At 37.0% G+C, this 26,956-nt stretch overlaps 1 protein-coding gene across 2 annotated transcripts; it reads left to right on the top strand.

Moving 5' to 3' along the window:
- On the top strand, positions 1-22,146 carry pacsin1b (protein kinase C and casein kinase substrate in neurons 1b). 2 transcript variants are annotated; one of them, XM_059330019.1, is made up of 10 exons: positions 1-39; positions 7,414-7,540; positions 12,853-13,009; positions 13,110-13,345; positions 14,162-14,317; positions 15,501-15,676; positions 15,766-15,886; positions 16,730-16,854; positions 17,891-18,087; positions 19,266-22,146. In XM_059330019.1, the coding sequence occupies exons 2-10, from the start codon at positions 7,481-7,483 to the stop codon at positions 19,373-19,375; spliced, it is 1,338 nt and encodes a 445-aa protein (XP_059186002.1). In that variant the 5' UTR covers positions 1-39; positions 7,414-7,480; the 3' UTR covers positions 19,376-22,146. The 2 variants fall into 2 exon arrangements, with proteins under 2 accessions (XP_059186002.1, XP_059186003.1); XM_059330020.1 differs by lacking the exon at positions 1-39 and having other exon boundaries at positions 7,232-7,540.
- The last annotated feature ends 4,810 nt before the right edge of the window (positions 22,147-26,956 follow it).

Genomic DNA, 26,956 nt, shown 5'->3' with positions numbered 1-26,956 from the left:
CTAGCTGTAGCCTTAGCCGCTGTTAATGGAGGACTGGGGGTAAGCTTTTGTTGCTGTGGCGGGGGGCTGTGGTCTGCCTCTCACCGGGTGTGTTGGCGGTCTTTGTCTCGGGGTTTGACTCTCTTGCAGCCGGCTCGTTGTGAGTTGTGCTGCTTTTTGGTGACTGTGTGCTTGCTTTAGAGGGATGGGGATTCCCTGTGAGGCTCTTTCAGTCTCATTGCATGTTCATCTTTGCAGGATGAAGTGATGATGAGCAGAATCAGTAACTAAACCTGAGAGGGTGATGCCAATGTGTGGGTTTGTGTGTGTGTGTGGGTCGGTATTGTTTGTCTGTCTAACTCATCGGATAGTGTCATTTAAAGTCAGAATACAGTCATATTCACGTCATTATTTCTGCGTTAGGTTCATCTCTACTTGTTGGCTTTAAGACGCTTGTCCGTTTCTGTTTCCCTACGCTGTGATCTGGCTTTCTGCAAAGGGCTCCCCTGAACAAAAGCCCCCTCTCGGCATGGAGCTAATGGATTAACCAAGCATGATAAACACCCACTCATGCCATGCTTTCACGCTGCATCCGGCCCAGGCGTTTGTTTTGCCCCAAAGTCGTTTTGGGTTCGACCACTGTGGAAACTCCTCTCAATTAACTACATTTTTTCCTGCACTTTCATTTCATCTCTGCCCTTCATTGTCAGAAGTGTTGCTCCATCCATCGTTCCCTGGTTGACCCAAATACCCATGCAGCTCCCACCCCTCCCCCTGACCTCCCATCACAACACACCACTGCCTTCTCTCTTTCTATTGTTCCACGTGTGTCTCTTCTGCATCAAATCATTTTTTTATCAGCAGCTTTGTGAGATTTTCTTTGTTAATTATGAGACAATCATCTAACCGTCGATTTTGTTATCAGCTGGTGGCTTCAGTCAGACTGCCATGCAAACAGACATAAAATATAGACTGCAGAAAAGATGCTGGAAACCTGAAACTGTTTTGTGATGTTGTATAAACTTTTGTCACAAATCAAGTCATGATTTTATGTTTGTTTGAGCAGAAATCATCTGTGTTTGCAACCAAAGTTTGTCTTTTTTAAATGTATTTATTATTATTTCATTACAGGCACGTAATCGGTCTTAAAGAAATAGTTCAGACATTCTAATGTCTATATGATAGATATGATACTACGAATACTAAAACTATGAATATCCTATAAAATGTGACATGTGACAAGTACTGCTACACCCTATGTCACATCTTTGTTGCTGTTTTAATAGTTGTTAAAGCTGTAAAACTGCACCAAAACCACTTTATTAAGGTGGAGCCCAAAATCTAATTGCTTTCATACTTCTCCTATTACACAATTTTCACAATGCATTAAAAACATTTGCAATTCCCCTTTTAATCACCTTTTATTCGACTACCTTTATTATACTATACTCTGTTATAGTGACGGCGCTCTGTAGTAATTCTGGTAACGACGATCAAGTCACTGCTGTGTTTTTTTCCATCTTCTTCTTATTTAATCTTATTTAAATATCTACTTTGACCACTTCAACAATAATAAATCTTTATTCCCACTATCCTATGGTTAGGGTAAAAGAACAGGGTTAAGCTTCAAAAACACTATTTCCAGAACCAGAACGTATCTCTTGTATTGTGCTGGATTAAGCAGTTTACAAAAGGTTTTTTGGGTTTTTTTTGAGTGGGTGGTGAGCGATTTGAGTGGAGTAGGATGAAATCTTTAGTCGAGCGGCATCGAGCAAGGGTGCAGACAAAAACGAACAGCTCCATGAGACAGGAGCAGAAATTCTCACTGTCGCACTCACATGTCCTGTCTACAGCTGGCAGCTGGTTAGCTTAGCATAAAGACTAGAAAAAGGGGAAGTCTGTCTCAGTCCAAAGGTTAAAAAAAATGTAGCTACCAGCACCGTCAGAGCGAGCCAGAACATGGTTAACACGTCCAATTAGTTTAAACCGTACAGAAACCAAAGACAAAGAGTTTTTACACTTTATGTTAACGAACTACATCTTAAGAGATTAGACTGAGGTGCAGGGAGGCAGATTTTGTTACTGTGGATCAGAGTCAGGCTAACTGTTCCCCTTGTTTCTAGTCTTTGTGCTAAGCTAAGCTAAGCTAACTGGCTCTAGGTTCATATATACTCATGCGCGCAGATGGCACTGGGGGGGGTATAGTCCCCCCCACTTTCCCTACATAACGCGATAAACATCGCCGGTAAAACAATGGATTAACATTTCGTTAGTTAGACTAATTTACATTGCAGCGCACATAGAGTCCGGTATTTGTGTGATATAGCTAATGGTGCATTCAAGGTCTACACATCGTCCAAACCAGCCTTTAAAATTGAAAGCAAACACATGTAGCTTTCAAAATAAGAGCACATGGATGTGTTAGCAGAATCCACCACAGAATTTTCAAGAAGACTGTCAAAATATAATGCCTTAAATAAAACGGAACCCTAATTCTCCTTTCCAATAATCTTTAAAAAATATGCAATGATTAGGATGGAATAGTGGCATTAGAATGTGCAAGAGGCACCAAATTTAGGCTTTTAGGGCAAAAAATTCTCCGGGGGGCCCCCGGACCGCCCTACTTTGTTTGGGTCCCCCATCATAGTCTCAGAAAATCCTGTGGAAAACACTGGCCCTTAAGGCTTCACAGGCTGGACAGACAAGAAACTGCCCAGCAGTATGTTCAGGGTGATGAAAGGAGGAGAGATGTTTTTGGGTCCTTCATTGAGTCAGTTTCAAGTCAGTAAATTTGTTTGGCTGCACTGGGAATTTCATGCACAAACTTCTTTTTATTTATGTTAGTATGTTGGTTGTCGTTTACACTACAGTTCGTTAAGAATGTTTAAATAAAACAAATTTGGGTTAAGGCATGGTATGGAGAAATAACTTTTTGAGTTGAAATCATTTGCTGAAAGCTTCGTCCCCCCAATTTCAAAAATCCCATCTGCGCCCCTGTATTTACTGTACAGTCATGCGAGTGGTGTCGATCTTCCCGTCTAACTCTTTACAAGAAGTGTAATAAGTGCACTTAAATGTCCAACTATTTCTTTAACATGAAAGTTCTGTCATTCTTCTGAGGTTAGATGACTTATTCTCAGTGTTCTTTGGCTGAAAATCATCTCACATGTTGCAGCTGATGCATCACTAAAACATCACAGAACAAACCGTTATCAGACACTTTCACAGTATTGTCTGTTTATTGATATTTTGTTTTCCTGCAGAGTCTGTAGCTGCAGCTGGCATTTCACTGAGCTGATAACAGTATTGTTTTGATGTCATCCAGCTCATTTGCACCTTATCTTGATCTGTGTTTCTGTGCCTTTTTTTTTTCTTTGTGTGTTTATTTCGTGGCTCCTGTATCACCTGCACACATCCATACTTCTTATTTTAAGTAATGCATATTTTTCTTAATCTCTGTGTTGCATCACTTCTGTGATTTATTCTTGTGCAAATATCTGAAGTAAACACAATGTTTGTCTTCTGTTATCTTATCCTAGTTGTGTAGTGCAGTTGAAAGCGTGGATTGATTTAAAAGCTCTGATTTTTTCAAGCTGGGTTGTGTTTGCATTATTGTGTCCACTCTGATTATGGGTCGTGGTATCCTTTACCACTTCCATTGTAGAGATCCAGGAAACACAAAGTCAAACAAAACTACATGTATTTTGGGTTGTGTGGTTTCTCAGGGTAGATTCCTGTGCAAATAGCTACAAAAACTAATCCAGGGCGCAACTTAATGTTGTTTTCTTTAGGTCAGTGTTTAAAAGGATATCTGTGAAATTATAGTTTATTTTAGGAAGATTTAGGATGCCCAGGCTGCTTGCTTTAAATTATGTGTTACCAGGCTCCGCATTTCCTCAAATCTCTTTAGTGGAGGAAGTGGAAAGAGGAAATTTCCCATGGGAATTAACAACAATTTATGGGAGTTAAAGGAGAAAAAAACAGGAATAAAACAGAAATATAGGGATTTTCTGCTCTAGAGAAATTGTCATATACAAAGGGAAATAAACCTTTAACAATATTAAGCAGACGTAATTATCAATTAATTGGCAAAATTAAACAATTACTTTGTCAAATAGTGTGAAATGTGTCATGTGGAAAAAAACAAACTGAAAATCAGACTAATGCTTATTGTAAAGCAACACAAATTATCCTTTTTTAAACCTTGAATCTGATCTTTTTTGTTGTTGACTATTTTGTTGAATGGACCTAAAAGGTCAAAGGCAGGAAGCGGAAAGAGCAAACCACATCATCACAAGAACAGAGGTTCTCTGAGATAATGAAGGTGTAACTAAGTCATCGTCAGCGGCTCATTCCCTCTTACTTAAAGAGCATGATAATTTCAGTGCGCAGTGTGAACGTGTGGCAGTTCAAGAGTGTAGCTCCTCTTTAAATTGCAGTGTGGGCTGTGAACTGAACCTGAACACGAGGAGCTGAACTGATGAGGCTGCAGCAGCAGCAGCAGCAGGATAATGTTTTCACTGTCTGTGTCTTCACTCACTTATTATTCTGAGTCTGCAGTCAGACATCATTAGACAGAGATCACTGCCTACTTATCCTGTGTTATTTGGTGCTTTTCTTGTAATAATCAGTGCCTGTGCAGATAGACAGAAACGTAGACAGATTTTGAGACGAGAGGCCTCTGGACACAGACGGCTCATGTGTTCAAGTGGTCGCTTTGCATTTCTCTGTAGCTGATATGTCTCTCTGTCGTTGAGGTTGATGCTTCTCTGTAATAGTTTTGCTTCAAAAAGTCGTTTTTGTATCTCTGTAGTCATTTTGCATCTCTCTGTATCTTTAATTTGGTTGTTTTGCGCCTCATTTTGACTCCTCCCAAAGACATGTTGCATCTCTTTGATGACATTTTGCGTCTTTTCCTGGTTGTTTTGTGTCTCGTTGTGGTTGTTTTTATCTTCTCATGTTGCATCTCTGTAGACATTTTGCATCTCTTTGTAGTTTTTTTTGGTTGTTTTGCTTCTCATTTTGCATCTCTGTAGTTGTTTGTGGATTTACATTACATTACATTACATGTCATTTAGCAGACGCTTTTGTCCAAAGCGACTTACAATAAGTGCATTCAACCTGATGGTACTAGACTTAGACCACAGGAATCAAGTAAGTACATAACTTCAAGAGCTAGCTGTCATTGCTAAAGGAGTGCTATATGTTAAAGAAGAAGAGAAAAGAATAAAAGTTTTTTTTTTTTTTTTTAAATATATATGTTAGGTGACCATGACTTAACCGAGGTATTGTTGGAAGAGATAGGTCTTCAGCCTGCGGTGGAAGATGTACAGGCTGTCTGAGGTCCTGATGTCGGTGGGGAGGTGGCTCTTTGTAGTTAATTTTTTTATGATTGTTTTGCTTCTCTGTTTTTGTCCTATTATGGTTGGTTTGGTTGTTTTGCGTCTCATTTTGTATCCACTATAGTCGTGTTGTATCTTTTTGTATTTGTTTTGGGTCTATTTGTGGTCACTTTGATTCTCTTTATGGACAATTTGTACCTCGTTGTGGTTGTTTTGCTTCTCATTTTGCATCTCTTTGGTTGTCTCTTTGTCATCTTTGTAGTCATGTGTTCCCCTTTGTAGTCGTTTTGCATCACTAATGTGTCAAATTTAAGGGTCTTCACCTTCCCATGGAGCTCCTGTCCCACAGCCGGTCACTTTGTATGTTGGTGCTGATTGTTTTTCCTCTCTCTGTAGTCATTTTGCATCTTTTTGTATATGTTTTGTGTCTATTTGCCATTAATTTGATTCTCTATATGGTTCATTTGTATCTTGTTGTAGTTGTTTTGCTTCTCATTCTGCATCTCTGTGGTTGTCTCCTTGCAATCGTTGCAGTTATTTGCTCCCTTTGGTAGCTGTTTTGGTTGTTTTTGCATCTCATTTTGCATTCTATGCAGTCATGTTTCATTTTTTTTGTTGACCTCTTGGCTCTCTTAGTGGTCACTTTGCTTCTCTTTATGCCATATTTGTGTCATTTTGAAGCCCTTGGGCTGCTGTACCTCTGCCTCATGGATGGATTGACAGATGGATCTTTTAGATTTTCTCTCTGCCTTCTCTCATGTTGTGCCCTAATTTCCGATCGTGCCATCATTAGCAGTCAAGTCACAGCTATTATTCTGCAGCAGCATAAGGTGTTCCAGCGTGGCCTTCGGATACTGTTAGCTGATTAGAAGGAGGGAAGATTACTTTGCAATTAGGCAATAGTGTTCTGATAATTAGCAGCCAGTCATGAGTCATCTCAGGGCAGAACACAGAGAAACAGGTTGACATGAGGCTACCTCATCCCAGTGTACTGTGTAACTTTTGAATTCCTCTGATAATAATCATTGATGTCGATAGTTTTAGTTTGGACTTTGTAGAAATGTGTATGACTAATTCAGCTGTGTTATCTACAGTGTTTGCCAAGCTGTGAAAGTTATTATCACTGAAGCAACTATAATCATGCACAAATACTTCGTTCAATACTAATTTCTTCATTTCTTTATCTTTTATCCTATTGAATATCATTGCGTTTCATACTGTTGGTCATATAAAACAAGCATTTTTAGACGTTAGCTTGAGCTCTCAAATGTTTTCTGACATTTTATAGATTGACTAATAAAAAAGGGATTAACTAACAATTAGAACTGCTAGAGTTTAAACTGCTGAATTAGTAGATTTGTCGTTCAAAAGAAAATCAATCTGCTGCTTTGATGGTAAAGTGTTTAAGGCCAGACATCCATTTGTTCCAGCTTGTCACTGTGAGAATCTTTTAACTTTCCTCTGTTTTATATAATTGGAAACTCAATATGTTTGGGTTTTGGCATGTTGGCAAGAGAAAAACAAGAAGATTTGATGATGCCTTGGGCTTAGGTAACTGTGACAGGCGCCTAATAGATAAATATATTTTAAAAAATCATCAGATTGGTGAAAATGTCAGTCAAGTTTCAGTCTTGGAGTATATTTCATGAATCTGGGCAATGAATAGGCTGTGGTCTGCCAGCCATAGAGTCATAATATATTGGTCTTTTTTATAAAAAAGCATCTTAATTTGCTGTAATTCTGCATGTTTTATAATCTCTTACATTCATGTGAGCTGCCTTCTCCTCGTTACATAAGCATCCACTTTGAAAACTGTGACACAACATTTGCGGGTATTATAAGAGCATGAATAAAGTATCTAGATTAAGACTATGATGTTGTAATCACGAGCTGCAGGGATAAGTATTTAAGTAAGTAACGTAAGTGAAGGGCTGAATCAAGGAAAAAAAGAGCATCATAACTGCATGCTGTTCGCCTGGAACGCATGAGAGGATTATTTAAGTGAATATAGCCAAGAAGCTAATAACTATATTTATAATTTCAGTGTTTATGTGACTTCTCTCACCCTCCATGTGCTCGTCTTCTCTTCCAGTGCATGAGGAGCGTTTCTCTGCTGCAGACCGCCACAGCCTGAAGCCATCCTGCCAAATCTGGAGACCATGTCTGGAGCCTACGACGAGTCCGCAAGCCAGGAGGAGACCACAGACAGTTTCTGGGAGGTGAGACAGCAGAGAGCAGCGTTTGACTGATTAAACCGAGCTGGAGACTGACACGCTGCTTGGTGATGAACTCTCACTGAACCTGTTCAGTCTGGGAGGTGGGAGGAAAGATCCAAGGCCTCGTTTATCACATAGATTCACACATAGTTCCACCAGTAATGTATCAATAGTGATCGATCACCGAGCAACAGATCTCTGAGTCGGCACAGATGTGTTGGTGACATCTACTTTTAATCACTCAGCGGAATGACAACAAACATTTAGTGCCATTATCTCAAAGTAACCCAGACACATACATCTCCTGTTATGCAACTGTTAAAAAAGCACAACAATTACAAACTAATTATTTACTACTTTCAGCCTTCATGTTAACAATCAGGGACCAATACCAGCATACCAACTGTGTTCTTATTTATCAATCAATCAATCAGACTTTATTTGTATAGCACTTTTCATACAAGAGAGATGCAACACAAAGCGCTTTACATAGAAAAGGAGAAAATAATAATAATAAAAAGATAACCTTCATCTCACCCATCCTATTAAAAACAAAGCACAAACTGAGGAAGCGCCATCTCAACATGGAGCAGTGAGGAAACACTGGAGGCAGGTTAGAAATAAATTAGATAAAAAATAAAGTAAGGTAAGATAAGATGAAATAAAATAAAATAAATAAATTTAAAAATAAAAAAAGTTTTTAAAAAAGTAAAAGTCAATAATAACAATGGAAAGTAAAAAAATAAATAAAAAAATAAAAAATATGCATGATACGGAGGTGACACTGATGTGTGCAGTTGTTTTCACCGCTGACAAAAGTTTATTAGAGACGACACTGTTAGCAGCAATTATCACCATCAAAGACTGTATAAAGATAATGAACGTAGTGACATCACCTGTTGGTTTGTGGACTCTGGTTCTGAAGCCTCGCAATTAGGCGGTCGTCATATTGGTTTCTTGCAACCGATGCATGTGCAGAACCGATTGGAAGCCAAAAAGGGGAGTCACAAACTCAAGCACTCCAGAGACTCCAGAGAGCGTCCACTTATTCACATTTTGCAACCGTATTTGGAGAATATGCATCTAAATTTTGTGCTTTTGTTGCACTTTCGCCTCACAGCAAAAGATTTCAGGTTTGAATCCGCGTTGGTTGTCTCCTCCGGCTTCCTCCTACAGTCCAAAGACATGCAGCTTAGGTTTGATTGGTTACTCTAAATTGCGAGCATGAATGGTTGTCTGTTTCTATAGCCCTTTTCACATTGTGATTCCACAAAATATCTGCAACAAGTCCTGCTGCAATTTCGACTTAGGACATTCAGACTGATTTGGCGATATTGTCGTCCGGTCATTGCAAGACAGCATTTCGGAACGAAGTGGGAGGAGACAGTAGTCCTGTATACAATAAGTAACGGCAGCAGAGAGTGTATTCAACACAATGATGGTGGAAGAACTGCACGTCGTGCTGATTCTCGCTGTAGAGATTCTACAGACTCAAGCACAGTTGTTGCATTTTGCTGAACATGATTCGATAACAGCTGGGACCCAAGTTCAGAGAGTCTAAGGATAATGAATAATTGACTTTTTTTAAAACACATTTAAGCCGGGAAAGCATTACCGCATTTCTACCATTAAAACCGGAAGCGATGTTGCGTTATTCTACCATTAAAGCCGGGAAAGCGGATACGTCGTTTTGTAGTATTTGTTTTTTCCACCTATTTTCAGTCTCTTGTCCAATGAAATGCATCAGAATACATGTGGGAGTGTTGCAATGCAACATGGGACTTTTCCAGAACTGAAATCATGGTGGAAAACGACTATAGCGGAGGGAGCTCTGATATAACAGCTATAACCTCTCAAATACTTTTTGAATTTCATTTCTATCTGCTACAGAGGCTGAAAAATCGATTATTTAGTAGGAAGTGTTGACACTGTTGAATTTCCAGAAAAACTTCAGGTTTTAGGGGGTTATTTTAAAATCGGCCATAGGTTTTCCAGGCATTTTTTCCAGGCATTTTAGGCCTCAATGGGTCAATAAATCCAGGGTTTCCATTGCCATTAACACACAGGTGCATTTTTCATAGCGCCGTAGCAAAATGTGAAACTTTGTTGGGACCAAATATTTTTTGACACGTAAACCAACCAACATAAAATACGGATGATATTAGAGATGCAACTATTTTTTCTTTTTGTTATTCGTTCCAGGATAATTTTTCTAAATTAATCGAATAATTGTGTGGTTAAACTGTTTCCCCAATACATAGTAATAATAAGCCAAAAAATATAAAAGTTTCTGTGACATAAGACAAAGAAAAGCCCAATGTTTATGGCATTAGCTTGTGAAATTATTTAGCTGCTCATTTATCATAACAGTGTTAGATTATTACTTTGCTGATTGTATTATTTGTTTGAGCTTTAGATTACAGTATGTTTCACTGGGTTTCTCCATTGCGACTGCAACAACAACAGCCTCTCCCGAGCACACACGGCCCCATTAAGTAATTTGAGCAACAAGTTCCCAGAAGCTCATTCATTATATATGAGAGCTGGCTCAAAAGCTTTTACACAGTTCAAGCTACAGATGATATTGACAGTCAGGTTGCTGCATGTTTAGATACAGCAGGTCTGACAGATGGACTCAGCGAGTATTTAGGACGGAAAAAAGACGTATCGTCGCTTCATACGTTCAGCGTTTATAATGCACCTCCTCTCAGACTCGGCTGTGTTTCATCCTCATCATGTCTCTGCGGCCGGCAATCAGCTGGAGCAGCAAATGTGTCTGTTTCCAGCTAGCAGTCACTACATCACAGCCGCTCGCTGCCCCACAGCCGAGCTGCTGCAGTGCCGATCGCTGACTCGGCTGAAGCAGAGGGCTGGTGTGGAATTCAATCATTTGTCCCCCCGCCTGCTTTCATTTAGTCCACGTTTGAGATTTGTTGAGTGTCTTTTTTAGGAATGAAGTGTTGATAAACACCTATTACGCATTCAGCGAAGAGGCAGTTCTGTTTTTGTCCTCCACAAAAGGTGTGAAATGAATGCATTCATGTGGGATTTTTAGCCTCTGTCTCTAGCGAACAGGGAGGTTGCTGCTCCTGCTGCGTCCACAGAGAGTTGTAAATTAAATGACATTAACACACATCCTGTTTTTACTCACAGCAGCATCTTTCCCTGCTGTTCACACCTGCTTATTCAATGAATCACCTGCAGGACGAGCTCCTTTTAAAGGCAGCAGGTCATACAGCGATCTCTTTTACTGCAATACAGCAAATCATTGTCATCATCTTCAGCCATGGTGGTCAATAATGACATATTGCCACTTTTTTAATTGTAATTGGCAGATATTTTATGCCAACAAGCAACGAGAGGATATCAGAAAATCTGTCACCTTTTTCATTTTTGAAGCAGCACAAAAAGGGCAAAACATAAGGACACTAAAAAACTATTGGTCATTAAAAAAAAAAAGAGCATAAATGTCAAAGTCCTGATGGCAAATTTCTTTCCATCTCCACTTATCAAATTCTTAAAGGAAAATTAGAAAATATGGTATTTTCTTTCAAGCTAAAATACAGAATTTTATACTACTACTATTTTATACTACATATTACTTAATTGTTTATTGATTACCTTTGTGTTTTTTAATGTTGGTCATATTAAACAAGCAATATAAAGAGGATATCCAGTGCTTTTAAAAAATGGGCATTTTTCACAATTTATAGACATTTTATTAACAATTAATAAAAAAATAAAAAAATAAATAAAGATAATGAAAATACTTGTTATTTTTTTAGCTTTATACTATATTTTATAAATTTGTTTCCAATACGTGTATAACTTAAACAATGCATATGCCCGTTTTCAGCCATAGAGTCACATTATCTATTTAAAAAAGCAGCCTAATGTGTTAAAATAATCAAAATTTAACAGATTATTTTTGCTTAATTAAAGGAAATTAAGATAATGAACTTTACTTCAACCTCTTATTATTCAAAGACCTTTTTGGTGGTTGTGGGCAGTGAGTGTTTAGGGGGAGATAGTAGGTCAACAATAAATGCCACATAGAAGTAGTGAACATCAACTGAAAGCTGTGAACCTGAGGATTAATTTGAGATGAAGCTCAGCACTGTGTCAAATGGTTGTGGTCAAAAATATGTAATTAAAATGACTTTAATTATTTAATTAATTATGAATTTATTGAAATCTATTGTGGTGAATAAAGGGTCATAACATTACGGTGCACTTTCTAAAGTCCAGTCCATGTTCAACTATGTCCCATAAGTTGTTGCAGCCATTCTTTTATACCATTTGCTACACACATTTGGTGCTCAATAATGCAATGCAGAACTATTTACGTCACATTCGAACTCTGTTACAAAAGTCGCTACAAAAGTACCTATACGGGAACTGAGGCAGAGGGGAACCAACTAGTGGGCGGAGCCAAAACACTCTCACCACTTTCCAATAAGTACTCAAAAATTACTCATTGGAAACACACCTTAAAGGAACACTCCACCGTTTTTTCATATTAAAACATGTTATTCGGGTAAGTAAGACGAGTTGATACAGACCTCTTGCGTCTCAATGCGTGCACTCAATCGCCCTGGCGCGCGGAGCTACTTGGCTAGCACTTAGCTTAGCCCAGTTCATTCATTAGGACCCAAACAGATGGACAGTTAGAAGCGACCAAACTCCTCCACATTTTCCCTATTTAAATACAGCTACACGAGTAGTTAAACGACCAAGTATGGCGACACAAAATAAAACGTGGCGCTTTTCGAAGCAGATAAAAAGGATAACTATAATGTATGGCGGAATAGCACTTGGGAGCACTTCGACTCGGCGCAGTAATATCATCACTTCCGCTCCCTCTCACTTCCGTCAGGAGTGATGATATTACTGCGCCGAGTCGAAGTGCTCCCAAGTGCTATTCCGCCATACATTATAGTTATCCTTTTTATCCGCTTCGAAAAGCGCCACGTTTTATTTTGTGTCGCCATACTTGGTCGTTTAACTACTCGTGTAGCTGTATTTAAATAGGGAAAACGTGGAGGAGTTTGGTCGCTTCTAACTGTCCATCTGTTTGGGTCCTAATGAATGAACTGGGCTAAGCTAAGTGCTAGCCAAGTAGCTCCGCGCGCCAGGGCGATTGAGTGCACGCATTGAGACGCAAGAGGTCTGTATCAACTCGTCTTACTTACCCGAATAACATGTTTTAATATGAAAAAACGGTGGAGTGTTCCTTTAAGGCTATGCCCCATCATACCTTTAATTTGAGCTGTCGTATAAATTTACTGCAACTAAAACTGAGTTTTCTTTTTAAGGTTGGGAACTACAAACGTACAGTGAAGCGGATTGACGATGGTCACCGGCTCTGTAATGACCTGATGAACTGCATCCAGGAGCGTGCCAAAATCGAGAAAGCCTACGCACAGCAGCTGACGGAGTGGTCCAAGAGATGGAGACAGCTGGTAGACAAAGGTAGCCGGTGTTTCCCACTCATAATGCAGATTCACTCTTTTCTATATAATATTTATGTTCTTTTTTAATCTAATGCGTCTCTTTACTTGTCCTCCACCAGGGCCTCAGTACGGCACAGTGGAGCGAGCCTGGATGGGGGTGATGACGGAGGCGGAGAAGGTGAGCGAGCTTCACCAGGAAGTGAAAAACAACCTGATCAACGAGGACTTTGAGAAGGTGAAGAACTGGCAGAAAGACTTGTACCACAAACAGATGATGGGAGGATTCAAGGAAACCAAAGAGGCGGACGAGGGCTTCAAGAAGGCTCAGAAACCCTGGGCCAAAAAGCTAAAAGAGGTGAGGGAGTTCATGTTTACTCATCCATTTAAAACTGCAAACAGTTCGAAGTAAAGTTATAAAACTTATATCTGTGGTTTTAAGTTTCTTTCTTTTAGTTGCACAGTTTTCTTTGACACTGCCAGAGATGACTAATGGGATTTAGTTTGTGGAGCTGACAGGTTTGAAAAATGACATTTGAAAAAGTCCAAAGTGTTCCAGAGGACGTGCTGCTGTTGAGCTTCTCAAATAAAGTTTTTCATCTGCATGACTAGGCACCAAAAGAGTGAAGATATATGTGTGTATGTATTTGAATTTTTACTTTCGGTTTCAGTCACTTATTGTGGAATATTTTTTATAAAGAATTAACCAACAATTGCTTTAGGTGATGATATCTTTTAATTTTATTTTACTGGTGAAACAATTTGTCGAGCAACAGAAAAGTAATAAACAACTATTAACATTATTGGTCAATAATTAAAATAATTTTTTGCAAAATCACCAAACATTTCTTTGTTTTAGCTTCAAATCTGTAAAGATGTGCTGTTTTATTTGTCAAGTTAAAGTCAACTAAATATCTTTATGTTTAGTGGCAATTTAGTATCATCACCTTGAGTTTTTAGAGAATTGTTGTGAGCATTTTTCACTTTATAAGCAAGAAAATAATCACAATATAAGTGAGTTATGAAAATAATTCATAGTGGCAGTCCTTCTTTATTTATAGTGTGTTTATGATTAACAACCACACTCTTGTGTACATTTCTTCTTAAATCCACAGAGCTACCAAACACAAAAGAATAAGAACATTTTTAATATTTTATGATCTTGTTCTTTTAGCTCGAGGCAGCCAAGAAGTCCTACCACATGGCGTGCAAAGAGGAGAAGCTGGCATCAACCAGAGAGGCCAACAGTAAAGGAGAGGCCTCTGTGACCGCAGACCAGCAGAAGAAACTCCACGAGAAACTGGACAAATGCAAACAGGACTCACAGAAGGTGAGACTCATTATGCAAACGTGATTTACACAGTCAAATCAACCCACAATCTATTTTAACTGCTGAGCCTCCCTTTTAAAAAAAAGCTGCTCTGAAGTCCTTAAATATCCCTGTCAAAAAACTGCCAGAAAATTATATATTAATATCCATTTTCAAAAATAACAAAAATATGGTGAGGTAATGAGTGAACGATAACAAATACTACAGAATATTTATTCTTTTTCCCAGTTTTGAGAAAAATACATGACAATATCATTATTTTCTGTTTACTAAATCTTTTTATTCCTTTTTGTTTTTTCAAATCAAATTCTGGGATATTTCAATGACAAGCAACAACATTAATTTAGATTCTTTTAATTTTTCAGATAAAAAAAAACTCCCACTTAGAGGACAAATCTGTCCCCTTCCTATAACTGCTATAAAAATACTATACATTAATATTATTATTTTTTCCAGCCAACATCAGTCCCAATCATAACTACCAAATATTAATTTATTTGTTAAGCCTTTAAATTAAAATTTTGTTTAGATAATGTCATAACGGTTTTCTCTTTTCTGGAATAAAAAACACAACAATTTAATTATTAATAATCTAATAATAATAATAATAATTCAATTCTAGGATTTTTCACATAATTTTTTTTATTATTTTGTGTTTTTTAAAGAGTTTAGAAGGGACATTTTTGTATTTGAGTGTGTGAGTGTCTGTATTTTGGCCATTGGCTTAATTATAGACTTGTCATAGGAGCTGAGGTTGAAATAAAACAAACAAAAGAGGAGGTAAATAGGCCAAAAATGTCCCTTGTGAGGCACACGGGTTAAGATGTAGAGCTGGTCTCTCTGGGCCAAGTGTTATAAAGGCACCATAGCTGTAGTCAGTGTAGCATTATTAATATGTGACTGAAAACCTCACCTCCCCCTCTACACGTGTGTCTCCCTCACTGCTCCAACATTAGTAGACTCTGCTCTCTTTGACTGCCTTGACCTTCACACTCATGTACTATGATTCTTTCTCATGCTTGAATACACATTTATTGTCTTTTCGAAGGTTAAAGGGAATCACATTTGACCAAATAACTGAAAAAAGGAACATTATGAGTCATCCCTGCATCTGTAAGATACGGTAAAATCTAGTTTATTTCAGGCTGTTGAGTGTTTCTTTTGTCTGTGTGTTGCCACGTAGGCGAAGGAGAAGTATGAGAAAGCTCTGGACGAGCTGAGTAAGTGCACTCCACAGTACATGGAGAACATGGAGCAGGTGTTCGATCAGAGCCAGCAGTTTGAAGAGAAGAGGCTGAGCTTCCTCAGGGAGGTGCTGTTGGACGTCAAACGCCACCTCAACCTCACAGAAGACCAAAGGTTTGAGATGTTTATAAGAAATATAAACGAGGCACAGTTACCAGATACTCATTACCTCAGTATGTTAAGTCTTTGCTGTCTTTTCACAGCTATGCTACAGTGTATAGAGATCTTGAACGCACCATCACATCGTCCAGCGCACAGGAAGATCTGAAGTGGTTCAGCAACATGCACGGCCCCGGCATGCATATGAACTGGCCACAGTTTGAGGTACAGCAAGTAAAGTACAATTTCAAGGCATTAAATTAACACGAGAGGCCTGCAGCATTCAGTCCAGTCATTAACAGGATACTTTTGGAAATACTGTAGTGGTCAAGAAGTAGAACACAAAATAAAAATAACAACACAAATGCAAAATGGGAAGTAGCCATAACGGATGTTAACAACGAAACGGACCAACTATTATTGCCAGTAGACTATTTTCATTTGAGATGAGCTAGATCAGGGATGGACAACTGGAGGCCCGGGGGCCGCATACGGCCCGCAACCTCACTTGAAGTGGCCCTCAGTACATCTACATGCATTTGAGCATGAAATCTTAAAAGTGCAGTGTAAAAATGCACAAAATTACTTATTGCAATTAATGTTGGTCTGCTTTTCTTGCACTGAAAAAAAAAAGGAAATCACAGTAAGTGGTTACTTTTTATTTGCTTAAACCCTGGGCTTAAGTCTTCAGTAAGTTCCAGTAGGTATTGGCAGGAGAGCAAATAAGCCAAAAATATTTCCCAAAATGTTGAGTAATTTCTTTGATGTTACATTTTCTATCAATTCTATTTCATCAGTAGCAATAACGACAATGATAACATATAAATATATTTGTTTTGTTTGTTTGGAAATTTATTTCAAACACATAAAACAGGGAGAGCTGATCATTTTATAAATATATGTTGTAATATATGTTGGATATGTTGTATTGATTAGTATCCATTTAAAAATAAATATTACTTGAAAATTAAAATGTGACATACTGAGTGATACCTGGAATTGAAATGTAGTTCCGGTTTGGTGCAAACAAATCAAAAGCCAAACGCCGTATTTCTCGTGATTTTGCAGGAGTACAACCCAGACCTCACCCATAACATTTCCAAGAAAGAAAAGTCGAAGAAAAGCAGTGACGGAGTGATGCTGACTAACGTTACGACGGCAGTAGACCACGCTCAGGCTGGAGACCGGGGAAGGTACGATAAAACACTGATATATTTTGTATTCTTAATTTTATTTAACAAATGCTCTTATCCACATTATCTTCTAAATTACACTTGCTATGCACGGTAGTGATGATCAATTTGTAATTACCAAAGTACCAGCAGAAGTATGATCATTGATAGTAGAAATGCTTGAGTTAATGAAACCAGTGCAGTGCCATTAGGAAGTATGTATTCGTTAGCATGCTAATCGTGAGATAGCACATTACGCAGTATGCTGCACTAAAAGTACATTAACATGAACCCAATTAGCTGATATACTATATTTCATGTAAGTATCATATCAAATGATTATGGGCATTACGCTAAGCAACATGAATGTCATCCCTGAATTACATTGTAATGCAACATAAGAAGTGAATAAAGCTAAATCTTCGCTTAGCATGCTAATCGCAAAGAGAAGGAATTTACACATTACATGCCACTACAACGTCTGTAACTCCATAAAACACTTACTTTTCATAAGGTACCACACCATCCAGCACATACACATTGAACATTGATATTCGCTGGAAACTATTTGAATATTATTGGAAAATTGAACCTTGTAGCGCACTTTAAAACTCTGAAAGATAGGTAGGCTAAATAGACTTACAGATGAGATGAGTCAGGTGTGGAAATCCAGAGTGAATTGTGTTACTGACCAGGTGTAGGCCTATCACACAATGGGGCGGAGCTCCCCTAAAAGGCGTCCAATCGGAAACAGTGCAATGCCGCAACATGTCCTACGTAAATAATTATATTTTGAAAAATGAATTCAAAAATCTTCAAAATCAAGGATGCACACCTTCGTGCCATGCGCAAACCACATACGAAACCTGAGGTCAGTCTGACTAACGGTCAGCGACATATGCCCTAGACACACACACACACACACAGACGCTTTTATAGATAAAGAAAAATCCCAAACATACAGTGGCAGTAACAGTCCCAGCAGAGATATACAGCATGAGAACATTTTTCTGGTCGGACTGAACTTTAACATTCTGCCGAAATGTGTAACGTTCAGTGTCAGCAGCTACGAGAAGAATCAGGCGTTCACGGCCTCCACGGAGTGGTCGGACGAGGACCAGACAGCCCCGAACTCAGGCAACGACACCAACGGAGGGACGAACCCCTTCGACGAGGAAGTGGGCAAAGGCGTGAGAGTGAGAGCGCTGTACGACTACGAAGGCCAGGAGCAGGACGAGCTCAGCTTCAGAGCAGGTGAGCGTGACAACGGGTGATGAAACAATGAATCCCTGCCAGCATAGTTACGAATCAAGATAGAAACCATTTTACTAATGAAAAGAAGTTTGTTAAGTAGATATCCTGCAACTGTACTGTCTGTATGATACAAAATGTCAAAGGAATACACCGAAAAATCATTGTAGTATCTGTAATCAGCTTGGTGAAAAAGGTTTGTGACATTAGTTCACCAAAGTAAATTACAATGGATAACAACAAGTAAAAAAAGAAATATCTACTAACTTGTTCTGTCTTCATCAGTTGCTCCACTATATCAACAAAAGCTGTGTATTTAGCCAAATTTTGGCAAAAACACAAGTTCCGACTGTTCTGAGTAAACATTAGAGCTGGCCAAAATCAAAATATATACCTCATGAGAAGAACAAATATTTAAAAATCAAGTTAGTCCAACTCTTGAAGATAAAAAGATTAAATATATTTCCCAAGAAACACATTGTTGAGGGGTCCCTACTAGGGATGCACGATATTATCGGCACGTTATCGGTATCGGTATCGGACGATATTAACTATCGGACATCGGCCAACACACCGATATGCTGTACAGTTGCACTTATCACATGTTCCCAGTGAACACAGGTTATGTTTACTTATTATGTCAATTCGGAAATTGGCCAAATTTGCCCTGATTGTGGGTATTAGTTGTGCGGAAAAAAAATATCGGTATCGGTAATCGGCTAAATGAGTTGTAAAAAATCGACATATCGGATATCGGCAGAAATCCAATATCGTGCATCCCTAGTCCCTAAACTTTCTCTAATGAGTGCCAGCTGCTAGTTCCCTGATTCTAACACTTTTGGAGGACTGTAGTCTATTTTTCTATATTTAAAAACTGCCCTTTTGTCATTATAATTCTCATCCTGCCTGCTCCTGTTGACTTTTTTTCTTGTGCTATCCCAGTCCCGGGACAATCCCCCATACCACTTGAATCTCACTGATTGATTGAAAATTGATTGTTTTGGGGGTTAAAACAAACCGGCCATTTGTTTTCACCACCGTAAACAGCTGCTGTCTTCCACATGACTAGACCAACATGAGTTTATCTTAAATGTTGTTGTTGACTGCTATTGGATCGTGTTAACATCAATTCTGTATAACATGAATGACTTGTTTGTTGTTGTCTCTTCTCATTGATAAAGGGGACGAGCTGACGAAGCTGGAGGAGGAGGACGAGCAGGGCTGGTGTAAAGGTCGTCTAGACAGTGGCCAGCTGGGTCTTTACCCGGCCAATTATGTGGAGCCGATGTAGCTGTTCTAGCTGAGGACGCTTGTCTCGTCAGAGGGTGAACCCCAGACTAAACCGTCCAGTCCTAACTGCACATTGCCAGAGACTTGAAAGCAAAGCTTCCTCTTCCCGTCGGGCACAGTGAGCAGACTTCATCTCAGCACTCGTCACAGAGGAGACTTTACCCAAACAGGATCCCATCATCGTCCAAATACTGAAGCAAAATATTTTAGTCTCTTTTGTGTGTAGCTGTGTTTGATGCTAACATGCCATACAGTACGTTCTCTCATCATAATATTGATATGGTATCGTCAGTTGTGCCTGGATAGCGAGAATGAGCTATGCATTGTGCATTTCATGTATATATTTTAATCTTTTTTTACAGTCTGGATGCTTGTACAGTTTTTTTCTCATTGACATGACAGTGTTTTCTCTTTTTCTCTGTGAAATATTTACATGTTTAGCATGAAAGGAATAGTTTGTCATTTGGGGCAATTTGCTTATTCGCTTTCTGTTTGAGAATTACATTTATACCATTCTCTCACACAGTGTCTTGTTCCTCAGGCAAAGTCTGGTCATTAACCTAATCTTTGCCTTAACAACAAGATTAAAAATACAGGAAAGTTCACGCCTAATTGTAACTTCGAAGAGAGATGATAATTTATTTTATACACTTAGATTTTTGCTCTATGTGCTGCTGCACAAACTAGACTGACTGACCCTCATAATGTTATATTGGAAAATATGTACAATGAAATAGTGTTCATATATATATATATATATGACATTTAATGGATTAAATTATTTTGAACTGCAAAAATCTACTCAAATTTGGATTACACTAGGTGTGAAACCAAATATACTAATCATAAGAAAACATGAATACTATATTCTGTATGAAATTATTAACACGTGCATCAAATAAACTGGTAGCAGGCAAGTCGTTTTTAAATTGAACATTTATGGTGAGCCTGTCATCTAATTTTCCACAGACAAAAACAATAAGCACGCCTTATGTCCGACTATTCCTTGAATGCATTTAGTTGTTTTCCTGCTGAACTCCATAGCATGTCACTGAATTAGGAATTTTTACCGAAATAAAAGACAGCTCATCATCAGTAAAATAAACACACACAGTCGCTCAGCAGAGCTTCTCTTTGAAATGGAAATATGTACTCTACCAAACCGTGCAACAATTGTTTACATTAACCTCGACTGTCCCACCCGTCACTGACAAGGTGCCTGTTAAAACTATTACATTTCATTCAGCTCCTCCTCCTGTGTTGTCTTACTGTGTTAATAACGCAAAACCCGCCTGGAAATGAGCTTAATTTCACAACAAATGATGAAATTGTTTATTTATTTCTGCTGTTAATGAGACTTGTTTACTATGAGTGGATGTCAGCGACTCTGTATTATCAGCTTCCAGCTCTTATCTCTGTGATTATGTGCATGCTGACGCTCCTACACACTGTTTACCGCTCTGATCTGAACTGATCCAGTGCATGGCCTCAATTTGTTTAAACCAAATTATTGACAATTTCTTAATCAAATTAAAATTCCTATCAGGATGATTATGGTTTTCAACAAAGTGCTGATTGGTTTCACTGTGTACAAAACTACAGGTGTGTTAAATATACACGTCTTTATAGTAGGGCTGCAACTCACAGATATTTTCATCTTTGATTAATGATCAATTTGATAAATTATTAAGTCTATAAAATGTCAGAAAATAGTAAAAAAAAAAAAAAAAAAATCTCCATTCCAGTTTTTTGTCTTGTTTTGTCAATCCAAAACCCAAAGATATTCCATTTAATGTGATATGAAACAGAGAAAAGCAGAAAACCTGCATATTTTCTGACACTTTTTGCATGGAAAATAACTAACAATTACTGGAATATCAAAATAGTTGCAGATCTTTAGAAACTAGTTGTTGCGGCTCTACTTTAAGGCTTCAATATTTTGTTTTTAAATCAGAAAATTTAACTTTTTGTAAACAAAGATTAGGACTGCATGTGGCAGTACATTATTGTGTTGATTGGTTTGTAACCGCAGGTGTTGATGAAAACTACACCTTTTGTCGATGAGGAACGTGGGTGTAGTCTTACTGACGCAGACAGAGAAGGCTGTAATGAGCGGCGCACAAAAAAAGCAGAAAGAGGATCCGTCTCTGAAATATTGATGAGACATTTGCCTTTTCTGCTGCAAGAGAGAAGTTCATTTTCAAAAGACCCAGGAGGGAAATGTCTCTTGTACCGTGTTTGTGCTTCTGTGTGCTTTTTAAACATGTATTGCTCCTTGTATAAGCACTGGATTCAGCGGGGTGAAATAAATATTGCCTTACCAAAATCTACCACCCTGCCACTCCAAAGACTCTCAACCATCATGTTTAACAAAAGCGAACAAGAGCTCGCTCACAGAATCTGACTCCTGCCTCTGCAGCTCGGTTTACACCGACACGACACGGTTCTTTGTCTGACTGAAGATGATATGAATTTAAAGACTTGTATTTGAAACCGAACTGGACTGTTAAAAAAGTGTGTAAAAGCTACAACATCCACTGTGAAACTACTGTGATACACTGAAGGATGGTAAATCATATTTTAAAAAAATACTCAAATGCTTCTTTCTTTTCTGTCTGGAAACATTGATCTGCAATATTAAGGGAAACTTTTTAGAGGGCTTTCTCTATTTCTTTTCTGTAGCATAGTGCTGTAAATTCCAAACTGTAGTGCCTGTTCATCTGCATACGCAAAAATAAAAGATGTCATCAGAAAACTCTGAGGCACAAATGAGACTCTGTGAGATAAAAATGTGATCATATTTCAGGACATGAAATTGTTCAGAACGGGTGGAATAAGTATTCGGATCCATTCCTTGAAGTAATGGATCCAGTGTGTATACACAATTGAACTCTCAGCAGTGCAGCCTCCACTCATATATACTTTATATGAATGAAAAAGTGAAGGAAAAACTAAGCTTACAAAAGCCATTGTACATTGTTTTACAGCACTTTTGTACTTAGAGGCTTACAGGTTTTACTATATAATAGTGTGTATTATTATAATTAAACACAAGCAAGGCTACTTTACATTGCCTTTTAGTTGAAGGTTTACTATTTATAATGTTGTTGCCACCATAATGCAATGTCAAATAGCTCCTTAATAAAGTAAAGGTAGACTAATTTGAGTTTACAAGTAGGAACAAGTAGGACATCCTATTTTTTTGTTTTCATTTCTTCCTTTTGGAATAAAAACTATTTTTTTTATCACTATGCTGCTAATGCACAAGGTCATTTTTGACCCATGTTGTGCATTAGAAGGTATTTATATGTTGTCACCAATTGAAAACCTGACAAAGAAGACACAAATATTAACTATCCTATTTTGTTAAATTGGTGTTTTTCCAATGGAAATTAATTTTTGGTGGCTCTAATAAGTCTCAAATGTTAAAATATGTGATTTTCCAATGTAATCTGGTGGGTCTAACAACTCTTTTGAAGTAAAACCTTAAAAATAAGACAAATATAATTAAACATATACTCAAATTGTTAATTTTGTGTAGGGCCTATCACTTTTTGTATCTCTACGCTTCAAATTTTTGACCCATGTGTGTGTAAACTTGATGTAATAATACAGAAACTATTTTTCTTCATAAAGTATGAAAGGAAAAATGGATATAATGATCTGTTGTTATAATAATAAAAAAGATATTCAAACACACAGCCAGCATGAAATAACATGGGAAATGAATACGGGTCATATTTGACCCATGTTGTGCATTAGAAGGTGTTTATATGTTGCATCAAAGGGTTAACTGAAGGAGAGCAGTAAACAGACGTGCTGCATATAAAGCTGGAAGTTTTGACATCCTAGTTACTTACTTCTGTATTCAAAATACAGCGGAAAAATAAAATAAAATGTTTAATAACACCCTGCACACAGTCGCGGTGCACATCACTGAACACATGCCAACTTTTTTTAACTGTTAATATTAACAATTATTATTCGTAAATGTTTCCTTTCCTATCAGAAAAAATACTTAAAGTATCGAAAGTAAAAAGTAGTAGCAAATTGCCACAATTGAGTGATTTACAGGGTATTCAGAAAGTATAACTATTCATCCTGTTATTAATTTTTTTTTTTTTCATAATTTCTCACTTATGTATTTACGAATTTATTATTATTATTATTATTATTATTATTATTATTTATTTATTTATTTATTTTTATTATTATTATGTGGGGGGTTTTATATCTTCAGTACTTTCAATACTATCAAATGTATGATTATCGGAGATTGTATTGTTTTAAACATGTGGTATTGGAAAAAGTATTGCTGTAACAGTCCATCATTTAAAATGTAAAAAGTATTTCCTTTAACAGGAAAATGAACTTAAATACTGCCAAATTGCCATGTTAAGTGATTTACAGTGTGTTCAGAAAGTATTCAGACCTCTCCATCCCCCTCAGGTGGCGCCCCCTTTTAAATTAATTAGATGTATTTAATGTTGACAGTCTGAGCTTCTTCACCTTTTAATCCAGTCTGATAAAGACTTAAATTAAGGTTAAGACTGTGTGTGTGTCTGCTGTGGTTTTTACTTTAAACCTTATATCTGATTCAGCCACTAGAGGTCAGCAGAAACCACATTCAGCTATTTGTCACATTAATCATCAAGTTGTCAGCAATCAGCAATCCTTCAGTATTACAGCAACAGCAATCCTTCAGTATTATCAGTTTAATCATCACACCTGCTGCTTGTTAATGGACACACAGGCCAATAAAATTCCCTGCAGTGCAACAGAACTTTCCCAAACAAAGACAGGCTGATTTTTTATATTCCTAATTATATGTTTGTGGTGTAATAACTGAATGGACTTTGTTGTTGACTACATTCGATATTTTGATTCTGAGGGATTTTATTTCTAGTACTAACCTCACATGACCTGCACAGAGAGTCAACCCTGAAAAAAAACATTTAATCTGTTACTATTTGCTTTTCTGGGTACATTTTGTGGTTGGTTGGTGTGTGTGGTGTTCTTTTTCCTACTGGCAACAGACCAAAACACAAACACACTAACATCTTTGCCGCAATTACTATAACATTTATTTTTATTTATTTTATTTTATTACCTTATAAAGCATCAAATGGTAATGTCTGAAGTATAAAATTTGGAAAGAGATTTATCGTTGAAGAAACAGAAATATGTTAATGCAACACCTGTTATCTAATACCAGGGATGAAAGAGAAATTTTAGTCCATTAAAAAAGTACTTGTGAAAAAAATGTCCTTAGATAAAAGTTAAAAGTAAGTCAGGAAAAATGTACAGCGTATATAATAAATGAAGAGTTGATTTGCAAAAACAGACTTTATCTTTATTTTCCTAAATGTCTTAGGAATTACTATTATTCATCTTTTTTTATTATTATTTCTTTTAAAATATATATATTAATCTATTTATTTATTTACCTATTTATGTTTTTATTTATTGTATGATAATATATATATATATATATATATATATATATATATATATATATATATAAATATATATATATATATAATAGTATTATTATTATTATCATTATTGTTTATTCATTTTTATTACCTATTCATTCATTTATCTATTTTATCATTATATTTCTTTAAAAATATTTATATATTTGCTTATCTATTTATTTATCTTAGAATTATTATTATTATTTATTATATTTTCACACTGTCCAGGGCATATCAATCTAACTGGTGTTGGGTTGTTTGATAAGATATCTCAAACTAATCTTCGGAAAGCCTTACAGGAAACTAAAGACGAATAATAAATACAATAACCTTCTCAAATTAAGAGAATAAAACACGCCCAAGACACACAAGTTGATTTAAACAATGAATTTAAAAAACTGTAAATGGTTTCCGGATAGACTTTTCTCTTTTAATAATATTTGCCGCTGCCCCTCCCTGCAGAGAGAGAGAAGTGATGAGTATGTGTGTTGGCTTGGACTCGTCTATGCAGGGCGGATGTTAATTAAAACGGTTGTTGTTGTAGCAGTGGGGACGAGGCGGGTGAGGCCTTTTAATAAACTCCACCCACAGTCCTTATGAATTCAGACATTAACTCTGTTTGTATTCTGCAGGTCTGTAATCCATTTTTAAAGGTGGAGCTGTGAAATAACCTGTAATTTGGGAATGAAATGACATGTTTGACCACTGCAACTGTACTTTCATTGCTTATAAATCCACGAGGGTTGAACATAAAGAAAAAACATCCATCAAAATATGTTGCACAGTCACCTAAAGACCGACATCTTAACCCCACTTGATCCTTCTAACCTCTCAGTGAGATTTAATAACCCGTATGCAGGGAAACGTTTTTCTTTAATGACACTCTTACCTGCAAGATGTAACCGCTCTGTCGCTGAAGGCCAAGTTTTCTTGGCAGATATTCATTCCCCCCACTGGCTCACTATTTACAAAGAGCGATTATGACAAATTTAAAAACCTGTTGGACAGTGTGAAAGAAAAAAACAGTAAGTGCAGTGAAGGAAAGATAAAGCACAGACAAAAGATCTGAAAAAAAACTTTGAAAAAAAAACTCTGAAGTTTATTCCCATGCCTTCCAATAACCGTTAAAGGAGGGTCTAGCTGGCTTTACAAAGCTGAATTTACATGCAATAAAAAAAACCTTCTTTTTTTATTCAAATGAGTGTAACGGGTAGTATGCATTTAAATCATGACTGAAGACTTTTCTGTTTGCCGCTGCCTTTCAGTAATACTTCGTTGTAACTTCTATTCCTTTTGTATTTGATATTTTAAAAAAATATTTCATCAGCATGCTCTCAATTTTGAATTTTATATTTGAATATATATTTTATATTTTTTCTTTTTCTTTATCTGCTCGTTTTCAGTCTTAAAATTGTATACCTGAATGTCATTTTATATATGTCTCTTTTTAATGCTTTTAATGTTGTGTAAATCACTTTGAATTACCCTGTTGTTGAAAGATCCTATACAAATAAACTTGCCTTGCCTATATTCAGTTGTGGAGGTAATATTCAGATCCCTTACTTCAGTAAAAGTACTAATACCACACTATGCAATTACTCCACTTAAAAGTAAAAGTCCTGCATTCAAAATTTACTTAAGTAAAAGTACAAAAGTATCAGCATTAAATGTACTTAAAATATAAAAAGTAAAAGTACTCATTATGCAGATTGGCCCTACTCAGATTGTTATATATATTCTAAATATATTATTGGATTATTATTTTTGATGCATTTATGGAAGCAGCATACCGTTGTCAAAGTAGAGCTCATTTTAACTACTTAATATACTTGTATGTGGTTTAATTCATAAACATGTGTGACCATTTTAAATTGATCATGTTTTCATGTTAAATCCTGACCTGAAAAGTAACTAAAGCTGGCAGCTAAATGTGTAAAAAGTACAAAATTTGCCTATTAAAGTATAAAGTTACATATGTTGAAATACTCAAGTAAAGTACAAAAATTATACTTAAGTACAGGACTTGAGTAAATGCACGTAGTTACATTCCACCACTGATTATATTACTCTTTGAAAGCAACATGCCCAACACTGTTGTCTCTTTA

Source organism: Centropristis striata, chromosome 3 (assembly GCF_030273125.1).
Source record: "Centropristis striata isolate RG_2023a ecotype Rhode Island chromosome 3, C.striata_1.0, whole genome shotgun sequence".
In the NCBI taxonomy this organism is placed as follows: Eukaryota; Metazoa; Chordata; class Actinopteri; order Perciformes; family Serranidae; genus Centropristis; species Centropristis striata.
The sequence above is the reverse complement of the archived record's forward strand: the minus strand, read 5'-3'. Positions and strand labels throughout refer to the sequence as shown.